Here is a 12,070-nt window from a genome sequence, read left to right as displayed (position 1 = left end):
TCAAGCTAGAACTTAACAGAGGATTGTCTCCGTGAATCAAAATGGATTTTAACATTATTTTTCTTTAAACTAAGGCAGGAGCTAATGTTTTTATTATGTCTTTAATAGTATAGCTGATTGTAATTTTTCAGCCCTGCTATGTATTTTAAAATGCATTATTTTTTTATTAAAAATGTTATGTTTATGTATATATTTTCATATATACCTGCATGAATTTGAGAGATTTGTCTAACTGTAACTGAAGGGGTATTTCAAGAAATAAATAAAATTGACTATTCTTAGTAATATAAATAAGATGACTGCAAGTTTAGGAAGCAAAATTAATTCTTCCTCTTGTGCCAGCCCATGAACCTTTGTGCTTCTGTAGAAGCATCACCTAGGACAAGTCCTTGGGAGCCTTTGGTTGTCCTACCTTGTCTGTCGTATTAGTAACTGAGGTGGGGATGAAAATCTTAGGGGCTGGATGACTATAAATGTCCAAGAGGCTGGAGACAAGTCAAGGTGACGTTTGGAAAGACTGACGGCCTGCTCTTGATCCTGTGTCCCTGGAGCTGAGCCTGCTGCCTGCCCCCTAAGCCCTTGCTTGTGCCTCCTGCCCACAGTAGCCACTCCACATTACTCCTACTGGCTCTGAAGTCCCAGGAACGTTGAGAACAAGGGATGCTCCCCTGGTAAAGAAACAAACAGGTTTTGGCCCATGGATCCACTCTTTCTTGTTAACATCCTAGGATGAAGTCATTTAATCTCACTGAGCCTTGCTTTCCTCCAGCCTTGTCTGCTCTTTGGACTAAGAGTTTCTTAGCCTCAGCACTATTGACATTTTGGGTCATATGATTCTTTGCAGTGAGAGACTCTCTGGTGCATTGTGGGAATATTTAGTAACATCCCTGACTTCTACCCACTAGATGCCAGTGGCACACCTCCCACCTCACCCCCCACAGTTACGATAACCAAAAATATCTCCAGACATTATCAAATGTCACAGGAAGGGGAAAAGTGCCCCCAGTTAAGAACCACTGGGCTAAGATGACTTCCAAATATTACTAAAACTTTTCATTTCTTTTTGTCAGGGAGATTCTTTTTACTAGAGTGATTGTGAGGATCAAGTGAGAGAATTCATAAAAGTGCTTTGAAAAAAAACTATGCAACTATTCAGCCTTATATTGCTATTTTTCATTTAAAATACAGCATAACATTTAGGCCTAGGATGACGTAGAGACTCCCATCCTCCAGAACCACCCCCCACCTCTCCTCTTCATCAAGACAGTCATCTTTTGGGGGGCTCTTAGCCTGGATTCCACAGAACCCAGAAGATAGAGCTGCATTTTAATATGATTGGTTTCCTCTTTATTCTTATGTATTTTATTTTCTGCATTTAGAAGCATTACTCTGAGAAGGGGTCCACAGGTTAAGAATTAACCAAAAAAACTTGCCAGTCAGGGAATTTCATAGAGTGTTGACAGTAGAGGAGTTTGGGCAGAAACTGAGCTGAATAAGACATACCTCTCGAGTCAGTGTACCCAACTTCTGGCTGGTTCCATGATACTCAGGGTAAGGCTTAGTCATCTTTGCTGAACCACAGAAGTCCAGGTACCCTTCTGTAACCATTTTTGCTTCCCTACACCAGTGTACTGGTGCTAGCCAAATAAGCTTACTCATCAGGCCTGGGTCCAGGGTCAGGCAACTAGGTCTTTGAAGGTTGTCTGGACAGACCTAGAGGTGTGAGGATAGCTCTCTAGTGCATCTCCCTGGAGATGGCAGAGGTGCCAGCTCTCCTAGGAGTGCTGAACATGTGAATATGTAGACTGGGCTTATGGTGTATAACTGGTAGATGTCTACAAAATAATATTAATTAACTCTTGTGAGCACCTTGTGGAGGCCAGGGATGCATTCAGGTGTTTATCTCTGTTTTTTTGCGTCAGCTGTGTGAGGTAGGCATTTAGTATTCAATTCTGTAGGTGAGCAAACAGATGGTAACAAAATACAGTTTCTCAAATCACAGAGGTCAAGAGCCCATGTTCTTTCTACTATTTTATGCTGCCTGCCAGTGTTGTTCAGGTTCTGAACTTTGGAGAGAGGGCAGGGAATATGCCCTGAGGCCTGTCTTCAAAAATCTGTGCTCCAGTTACAAACTCCCTCTGCCGGAATACCATAGAACCTGATGGGCCACGGACGATCTGTATGTTTCTTCAGGCTCCTCTGAGTTAAAATAACTGGCATGGGGCAGCCTCCCACAAACCCATGTCATCAGCCCCAGAACCAGCAGCCTCCATCGTGAACCCACTCCAAACCCCAACTGTGTCCCTTACAGGCTGATGGAAAATCAAATCTGGTGGGAAATGGGCAGCTACTTCTCAGATATCTGGAGAATGAGTGTGGCTACTATCCTCATGACCACAGTGCTGATAACCCAAGATGAATCTAACCCCAATTTTTTAAAAAGAGAAAATATATGTAACACTCCTAAGACACATACATATATTCCACTCATAATATTCTCGGCTTTGGAAGCCAGTCACCATGATGGCTTAATAAGAGCTGGTATTGAGACACAAATGACTGTTGGAGGTAAAAGTACAGTTAAAGCAGGGGTCAGACATTTTTGTAGGCTGTTTCCAAGCCCTTGGTATTTATTGAAAGGGATCTTCTTATATGCTCCAGCAGCATTTACTCCATAATCTATCTTCATTGCACTCCCCCTTCCAAGCCAATTTTAACAATAAAAAAATTCCCAAAGTGGGGAATACAGAAAACAAGGGATAGATTAATTTTAGAGCTAATTTCTCCTAAGAAAGAGGGAGTGTTTAAGAAATCATCAGATAATGCATGTCTTTTTCATCTCTCCCCTCTCCCCATTTTGTTCTGGCAAATGTATATTTTAAGGCAGGTGCTGCATCTGTGAAGTTGCTTTTAGTAAGTTAGGAAATAAACACACTGTGGAGGGGAACATGAGGGCTGTTTAATACCACAGGAATGGACATGCTATCATGAGGGTCATTTAATACCACAGGAGTGGACATGCTGGCTCAGTTCCCTGTGTGCAGGATGGGTGTTCACCCAGCAAAGCTGGTGCTTTTCAACCACGACCACCATGCTTCACTCCAGAGTTCAGAAGCATCTTCTGTAGAGGAAGAAAGGCCCGTGTTCCTCGTACTCAAAGCGGTGGACCCACAGTGGCTGAAAGCCCTGGAGCGAGGCAAGGATGGAGCCACCAGTCCACACTGCAGTGTCTCTTTCTGGCAATACGTTAACCTGGGGCGAGTCATTGGGACACATGCTGCTCAGCTCCTTCTGCAGGCGGTTAGGGAAACCACTGAGCATCGTGCTGCCCCCGCAGAGCAGGATGTTCCCCATGAGGTCCCGTTTGAGGGCAACGTCGCATTTGTTGAGGCAGGACACAGTCTGGGTATGTAGCCCCAGCTGCATGGACTTGATTAGAGATGGCCTGAAGAACATCTCTGAGCAGAGGAACCTTTCTTGGCACAGCTGTATTTCCTGCCCGTCTGGCAGAGTATACTGGATCATGTGCTCAGTAGATGGTACTTTCTTCTCTTCGATAGGGTCCAGGGCCGCAAAGCAGCATTTCTTTTTGATGTCCTCCACAATGCCCATCTGGTCCTCTGTGAAATGCTTCCCCGAATTGTTCATTAGGTTCATCAGGTAAGTTGTCAGGTCAGAGCCTGCATAGTCCAGCCTCCCGGTGATGCTAGGCAGAGGATAACCCTCGTAGATGGGGACCACGTAGGATACACCATGGCCAACCTCCACCACCAAGCCAGAGGTCCTTCCGTATGAGTACATGGACAGGCGGGACTGGTAGGCTATGTGCATGGCGGGTGTGTTGAAGGTTTCAAACAGCATCTCGGCATACTTCTCTCGGTTGGTGTGAGGGCTCAGGGGGGGATCTGAAACCAAGACCGCATGCTCCTCTGGGCTGATCTTCATCTCTTGTCGGAAGAGATATTCCCAGATATCCTGCACTGAATCCCAGTCCACAATGATGCCATGTCGCAGAGGATTAATTAGCTTGAGACGGACCTCAGGATTGAGGAGCTCATGCCCCACAAACGTCTCTTTGCGATTATCCCCGGTTTTGGCTGTCTCCATGTAGGGCTTGCCCACTGTTGATGAGATCTTGTGAGTGGGCTTTGGCAGGCCAGCAAAGCCACATTTGCAGTACCCAGTGCCCAGGTCCACTACCACTGCCTTAGTTGCCTGTAGCTTAGGCCTCTCCTTGGCCACTGTGGATTTAGTAGGGTCTTCTGGCTTTGAACTATTGCAGCGAACCCACACTGCCCGCTTGGCCGGGCCGTCCTTTAAGGAGGCAGTCTGGAGGGCCTGTGTCTGTATGGACATCTGTTCATTCACTTTCTTGGCAGGCCCATCCCCAATCATAGCCACCTGTGGAGCCCACACACTGTCAAGAGCCATCCTGCTCTCAGAAAGCTCCTCAATCCCACCAGCTTCAAGGCCTGAAAGGCCTAAATCAGAGGGTAACTTCAGAATCTTCCCAAAGATGACATCACTGATTATGACATAATCCAGTGACCCAGGGCTTTCTAGATCCCGGGAAACTTTGTCCTGTATTAGGATAGATTTGGGGTGGTGTTTGCGAACTGCCTTCACCTTTCTTTTTCTAAATTTTGCAATAAACCTCATTCATTCAATTGAGTAATATTTATTGAGTACCTGTTACATCTAAGGCAGCTAGGAATACAGCAGTGACAAAAAAACAACTCTGTGCCCACGTAGAGCTTACACTCTAGTCAGTGAGGGTTGGGCATCAGGGGAAACAGACAACCAAAATAAATGTATGTTAGAAGGTGTTAACAGGGGCCTAGCAAGGGCAGCAAATGCCCAGGGCTAATCTCTAAATTGTAACCCTCCCCCTCCAACTTTAAGAAGAATAGACATTGATAGCAGTGACAGCAGAAATGCCTTCCCCCCTCTTGTCTGGCTGCCTCAGGCACATTTCATATTTGTGACACCTGGGAATGTCATTTGGTACCCTCCTGGACTTGTGCCTAGGGGCAAGTGCCCCTTTTCGGACCTCTGTCCTCGCTACACCTCTGGGTGCTAAGAGCTAAAGAGAAAAAGTAGGGAAGGATGCTAGGAAGGGTGACAATGTTAGTGTGGCCTGAGCAGGGCTCCCTGAGTAAAGACCTGAAGGAGGTTAAGGGACAGAGCCCCGTGTGTATCAGGGGGAGCAGCTTGTGCAGACACATTAGAGCAGGGGCCAGCAAACTGCAGCCCACAGGCGGAATTTAGCCTGCGGCCTGTTTATGTACATAAAGTTCTATTGGAACACAGCCACGCTCATTTGTTTGCCTGTTGTTTAAGGCTGCTTTCACACTAAAATGGTAGATTTGAGTTCTATAGTCCGGAAGCCTAAATGCAAGATGTTATCAGGCTATATTCCTTCTGAAGCCTTCAGGGAAAGTTCGTTTCCTGCCTTTTTCAGCTTATAGAGGCTGCCTGCATCCCTTGGCTCATGCCCTCTTCCTTGTGTCATTCTAACCTGCTTTTACCTTCTTGCCTCCCTTTTATAAGGACCCTTGTGATTACATTGTGTCCACTTGGATAATCCAGGATAATCTCCCCATCTCAAGATACTTTTGCCATGTAAGGTAACATATTCAGAGGTTCCAGGGATTTAGGATGTGGACATTTTGGGGGCCCATTATTCCACATGCCTCACACCCTCTTACATCACCTGTGTACCAACTTCACTAAAGCACTCAAAGCCATGCTCTGTTGCATGTGCTCCTCCTCCCCGATTGCCCATGCTCACCCTCCCTACCCTTCCATCATTGTGGGAGGAAGAGGTGGGCCAGTTTAAGGCCAACCCCTCCATCTAGTAGGTAAGGCCTATGAGTACAGGGATGCTCAGGCCGCACCCGCACATCTTCTTGGGTAATGCCAGTGGATACTTTTCAGTCCTCTTACTTGACCTCTCAGAGATTCATGTGCTTGAATGCTCACTCCTAATTGAAGCTCTCTTTCCCTTAGCTTTCATGTCCTCTTTCATGTCTCTTCCCCCTCCCTGGGTCGACATGTAGTTAGTAGTGTCAATGATAGAAGAATACAGAGATTGTTGGCACACTACACCCAAAACTGCCACTGCCTGGCACGTACCCCCTCCACCACCTTGTCACTAGCCATCTAAGGTGTTTGTGGACTCTGTGGGGTCTCTGGGGAGGACCCTTAGGTAGAGACAGTCTATATTACTCAGACTACTTGGGCCCCATTTTCTTCTGAGATCACACATACTTTTGCTCTTCTGGCCCAGCACCAAAAGAGCTGCAAAATGGCCCTTTCTTGAAAGTAATCCTGGGCCTTCCTCTGTAGTAGAGAAAGAAAACCTGGAAAGACAGGACTAAGAAACATGTTTCTCCCTGAGGTGGTATCCTTGCTCCTGACCTTGGTTTTTAGGATACTCTTCTTGACCTTTGGAGGAAAGGTGAACTAGGCCACTGTAATTTTAGCAGCCATGGGAGGGAAGAAAGAAAATCTAGTGAGGAAAAGGCCAATGCATAGCATTTCTTCTCATGAGTTACCTGGAGTTTTTCTTAAAAATTCAGATTTCTAGATCCCAGCCTTATCTCATCAGAGTATTTAGAGTCTAGGAATATTTAAGCCTAGGAATTCGGCTCTTCAATGTATCAAAGTTCGAAAATCAGGAACTCCCAGTGGAGAGAGGTTTCCTTGCCGAACAGGCACTTTGAATCTCTTTGTTCTTTCCCAAAACTCAGGTCCCAATATGATAAGCCAAGTACCAAGCCTGTGCCCATTTTCCTTGAGGTAGAAGGGAAAGGAACTCTCTTCAGAGGGTAGACTCAAATCTGAGTCTAGCTGCATTCTCTTCCTCATCTCTAGACCATCTCTAGACAGCCTCATGGTCTATTGGCATCTCTAAGACAGCACACCCTAAATGGAACTCATTATCTTTCCCTATATAGTTGCGCCTCTCCCTGCAGTCCTTATTTCTTTGAGGGACACCACCATCCACCAAGTTGCTCAAGTTAGAAACCTGGAGACTAAGAATAGGGATCAAGTTGGTGAGGGGGCATAGTACCATCGTAATCAGATTCAACTAATGTTTTGAGTAGTTTAAGGATCATACAGACAATGAATAATGAAGCTACAGATTTGAACTCAGTCCTTCTGAGTTAAGTTCCTTGCTCTTCCTTCCATTCTGTGCTGTCTTTCCATAAGGAATGGAAGAGGAGTAGGCTCACAGGAGCCCAGTCCTTAAATAGCAGAAGAGCTGTCACACGGAACTAGCTTGCCTTGCACAGACTCAGAAGTAAACACAAAACCAATTAGTGGCTTCTTTAGAGAAGTACAGATATTGTCGTGGATTGACTTATGTCCCCCAAAAAATGTGAGATGAGAGGGAAGCTAGCAGAGAGTTGGAGACCGCATACCACCAAGAAAGCAGTGCCAGGAGCAGAGTGCGTCCTTTGGACCCGAGGTCCCTGCATGAAGAAGGTCCTGGTCTGGGGAAAGATTGATGAGAAGGCCAACGGAGAAAGAAAACCTTCTCCTGAAGCTGACTCCCTGAATTAGAACTTTTAGCCTACTTTAAAATAAATAAATAAATAAACTTCTCTTTGTTAAGGCCATCTACTTGTGGTATTTCTGTTATAGCAGCACTAGATGACTAAAACAGGTGTCAATCCAATATGAGGAAGTTTATTACAGCTGGCCAAATGTAGTGGGCTGTCTATGCCAGATTACTGGGTGGAATGTTCTAGAGGGCATTCAAGTGTCTAATCCTCAAGGTTTATTATTTTGTGATATCACCAATGAAGTTTCTAGGTTGATGCTCATAATTGTAACCCTTATAAAGTTATTCATATAATCCAGTTTCATAGCACCATGTTCCAAGAAACAATTCAGCAAACAAAAATTCCAGAATAAATTCTTCATTAGCCTTCTTACGTGGTCCACAGCAATATTTCTTAACTACACCTCTCTTTTCTTTCCTGTTCATGTCCCCTAACCCGTCAGTTACTTCTGCCCAATTCTCCCACAAAACTCCTTCTGCCCCAGCTGCTCCTCTTTCCATTTTTCTCTTAGTTCTTCACTACCAAAGCCCTAATCTTTTTTTTTTTTTTTTTTTTTTTGCAGAGGGGAGCAGTTTGGGATGGAGGTTCCTATGGGAACCTAGTGAATTTATTCCGTCTGGGTGACAGGTCATCTTTGCTTGGACAAAGGTAAAGGACTCATCCTTCCCTCTCCCTCACTCCCCGCATCTAATTTAAGTGTAATGGTCACAGGTGCCCAAGAGGGAAGGCCTCGAATGCTAGGAGTGGAAGCTCAGATTATACTGAGGACAGTTGGAGGACTAACTGGTTAGAATAGATTCTGCCTTCTAAGCTTCTCTAGAACCTGTCCCTTCCTCTCTTCTACACTACCTACCTCAGGCCACCTTCAAGTCTTGTAAGGATTTCTTCAAGGGCTCTCAGCTTCTAGTCTTAGCCCTCTTATCCGTTCTCTACATTACGGCCAAGGACAAATCTAAAGTATTTTCAGGTAACAAATCTGACTACTTCCATGCTTCAAGTCTTCATTGGTTCCTCAACTGTCCTCAATTTAATCCAAACTTTTACTTCTATCATTTGAAGTCCTCCTCCATGGGTTCCTGTGACCTCTCTAGCCTCATCCATTGCAGTACATTTCTAAATGCCCCCCCCGCCACACACACACATTTGAACTTTTGCTCAGGCTGTGCTCTCTGCTTGGGATATCCTTCCCTGCTCTTAGAAACTTAATAAACACCCACATATCTTTCAGTATTAACTCCTTGTTATGGATTGAATTGTGTCCCCCAAAAATGTGTGTTGACTTGGCTAGGCCATGATTCCCAATATTGTGTGGTTGTCCGTCCACTTTTTGTCATCTGATTTGATTTTCCTATGTGTTGTAAATCCTTCCTCTGTGATATTAATGAGGCAGGATTAGAGGCAGTTATGTTAATGACACAGGACTCCATCTACAAGATTAGGTTGTATCTTGACTCAATTTCTTTTGAGATATGAAAGAGGGAAGCAAGCAGAGAGACAGGGGGACCTCATACCACCAAGAAAATAGCTCCAGAAGCAGAGCATGTCCTGTGGACCTGGGGTCCCTGTAGTTAGAAGCTCCTAGACCAAAGGAAGATTATTGACAAGGATTTTCCCCTGGGGCCGACAGAGAGAGAAAGTCTTCCCCTAGAGCTGGTACCCTGAATTTGGACTCCTAGCCTCCCTGACTGTGAGAGAATAAACTTCTCTTTATTAAAACCATCCACTTGTGGTATTTCTGTTACAGCAGCACTAGATAACTAAGACAGTCCTCCTTGAGTGTATCACCTCCTCTCTAGAGAATCTTCTGACAGCCTCCCCCAAAATAAGTACTATCTTCTTATGCACCAAATAGACTTCGACCTTCAAATTTATCTGCATTCATTCTCTCTTCTGCCCACCTCGACTGGACACTGATTGTGGCCAGAGCCTCTACAATCTATCTCCAGCTGGCAGGACTGGACTGCGCCCACTTCTGGTTTAGTAAATGTTGAATAAAGTGATGAGATCACTGTTGAGGCACTCAAGCACTTTAAGGAGGCCTGATGCATAGGCGATGAACAGATTTGGGTTAAAATTCCAGTACAAATACTGCTCAGCTGTTTGCTCTCGGGCAAGTCATTTGAGTTTTGAGCCTCCATTTCCTCAGATCTGGCTACCTCCCAGGATTCTGTGAAATTACATATGTGAAGGACCTGGTACAGTGCCTGGCTTACTATAGGAGCTTGAAAGATATTTATCCCCCTTTGTCAAGAAGCAGAGGAGGAAAAGGTGTTCAGTGAACAAGGCAGGGCTTTGAACCAGTTTGCTCCAGTTCAAACCCTTGCTAAGAATTTGCATTTCTAACAAGTTCCCAGGAAGTTATAAGTAAGAATTACCTGGGGATCTTGTTAAAATGTAGATTCTGATTCAGTATGTCTGGGGTGGAAATGCAAATTCTTAGCAGGGAACTTGTTAGAAATGCAAATTCACAGCAGGGGGGTTTGAACAGAAGGAAAAGGTTAGAAACCCTGGAACAAGGGTTAGGAGTGGGGATGGAAGGAGACGGAGGAGAAACCTCTGAGAATACAGGGTGTATGGATTTCTGAAACTATGCCGGCCACTGTAGCAACTCAAGTTGGAGTGGGGGTGGGGGTGGGGTGGGGGGTGGGGAGAAGAGATCAGTGGCCGCCAAGACGGAGCCCTTCCCCCAGCTGCCTGAGTGGACCAGCCCCAGTGACATCACAATCCTGAGTGGTTGCCAAGGCACTGCTGGAGGTAAGCCTTCTCATTTCTTCCCCCGGAACTCTGGGATGTGGATGTGAGAAGGTGAGCAAGGAAGGCAGATGGCGACAAGGAACAGTCCTAGCCCCATGGGCGCAGCTCAGGGTGACCCAGGAGAGGCAGGAGCATTGCCAGGCTATGATGCTGGCATCCGAGACACAGGTTCAGCCGCCCAGCTTAAAGTGAAGCCCAAGAAGGTGCGTAAGGTCAAGGCGCTCATCATCGACCTGGGCTCCCAGTACTGTAAGTGTGGCTATGGGGGCGAGCCGAGGCCCACCTACTTCATCTCCTCCACTGTGGGCAAGCGCTGCCCCGAGGCAGCCCACGCGGGCGACTCCAGCAAGGAGACCTACGTAGGCCACGAGCTGCTCAACACGGAGGTGCCTCTCAAGCTGGTTAACCCCCTAAAGCACGGCATCGTGGTCGACTGGGACTGCGTCCAGAACATCTGGGAGTACATCTTCCACACGGCCATGAAGATCCTCCCCGAGGAGCACGCTGTGCTGGTCTCCGACCCTCCGCTCAGCCCCAGCAGCAACCGGGAGAAGTATGCGGAGCTCCTGTTCGAGACCTTCGGCATCCCCGCCATGCACGTGACATCCCAGTCGCTCCTGTCCATCTACTCCTACGGCAAGACCTCAGGGCTGGTGGTGGAGAGCGGGCACGGTGTCTCACACGTGGTGCCCATCTCGGAGGGCGAAGTGCTGCCGGGCCTGACCATGCGTGCCGACTATGCCGGGAGCGACCTCACCAACTACCTGATGCAGCTGCTCAACGAGGCGGGCCACAAGTTCACGGACGACCACCTGCACGTCCTCGAGCACATCAAGAAGAAGTGCTGCTACGCGGCTCTCATGCCCGATCAGGAGCTTAGCCTGCCCCTGGAGGAGATCCGGGTCGACTATGAACTCCCGGACGGCAAGCTCATCACCATCGGCCAGGAGCGTTTCCGGTGCTCGGAGATGCTCTTCAAGCCCTCCCTGATGGGCTGCGGCCAGCCAGGCCTCCCTGCGCTCACCGCTGCTTGCCTGGGCCACTGCCAGGAGGCAGGCTTCAAGGAGGAGATGGCCGCCAATGTGCTGCTGTGCGGGGGCTGCACCATGCTAGATGGCTTCCCTGAGCGCTTCCAGAGGGAGCTGAGCCTCCTCTGCCCTGGTGACATCCTCGCTGTGGCTGCGGCTCCTGAGAGGAAGACCTCAGTGTGGACCGGCGGCTCCATTCTGGCCTCCCTGCAGGCCTTCCAGCAGCTCTGGGTCAGCAAGGAAGAGTTCCAGGAGCGGGGCAGCGCCGCCATCTACAATAAGTGCTGAGCAGTGGTGCCCTGACCAGGAAACCCTCGTGGGCAGGCAGCCACAGGCCACTGTATACACATTTACAAAGTTTCACATAAAACTTTAACTTGCATTGTCTCTTGTCTAGCCTGCATTTCTTGCTCTGGTCTGATAGCATAGGGAGGGAGGAGTTGGGCTTACAAGTACCAAGCACTGGGCTGGGGTAAAAGAGAGTGTCACACTGATCCCTCCCCCTTTATATCCTCTTTGAGGGTGACCCTATCTTGGAGCCCAGAGTATGGCTTACTGTTACATTAGCTCCTCAGAGCTCAAAACCAGATTCAACAGCCATTCCATATTGTTTGTCCACTCACTAGACAAAGGAAGATATGAAGACTCTCAGATGAAGGGACTAGCCTGGGTCACATAGTTAAGTGGTGGCTCAGAGACACATAACCAGGTGTCTGA

General features: G+C 47.3%; 2 protein-coding genes across 2 annotated transcripts; one reads left to right on the top strand and one right to left on the bottom strand.

Moving 5' to 3' along the window:
- Nucleotides 1-3,052: 3,052 nt before the first annotated feature.
- On the bottom strand, nucleotides 3,053-4,431 carry ACTL7A (actin like 7A). The gene has a single exon (XM_049896349.1). It carries the CDS (start codon nucleotides 4,429-4,431, stop codon nucleotides 3,109-3,111), a length of 1,323 nt encoding a protein of 440 aa, XP_049752306.1. The 3' UTR covers nucleotides 3,053-3,108.
- Nucleotides 4,432-10,393: 5,962 nt separating this feature from the next.
- ACTL7B (actin like 7B) lies at nucleotides 10,394-11,641 on the top strand. The gene has a single exon (XM_049896350.1). It carries the CDS (start codon nucleotides 10,394-10,396, stop codon nucleotides 11,639-11,641), a length of 1,248 nt encoding a protein of 415 aa, XP_049752307.1.
- The last annotated feature ends 429 nt before the right edge of the window (nucleotides 11,642-12,070 follow it).

This window comes from Elephas maximus, chromosome 9, assembly GCF_024166365.1.
Source record: "Elephas maximus indicus isolate mEleMax1 chromosome 9, mEleMax1 primary haplotype, whole genome shotgun sequence".
In the NCBI taxonomy this organism is placed as follows: domain Eukaryota; kingdom Metazoa; phylum Chordata; class Mammalia; order Proboscidea; family Elephantidae; genus Elephas; species Elephas maximus.
The sequence above is the reverse complement of the archived record's forward strand: the minus strand, read 5'-3'. Positions and strand labels throughout refer to the sequence as shown.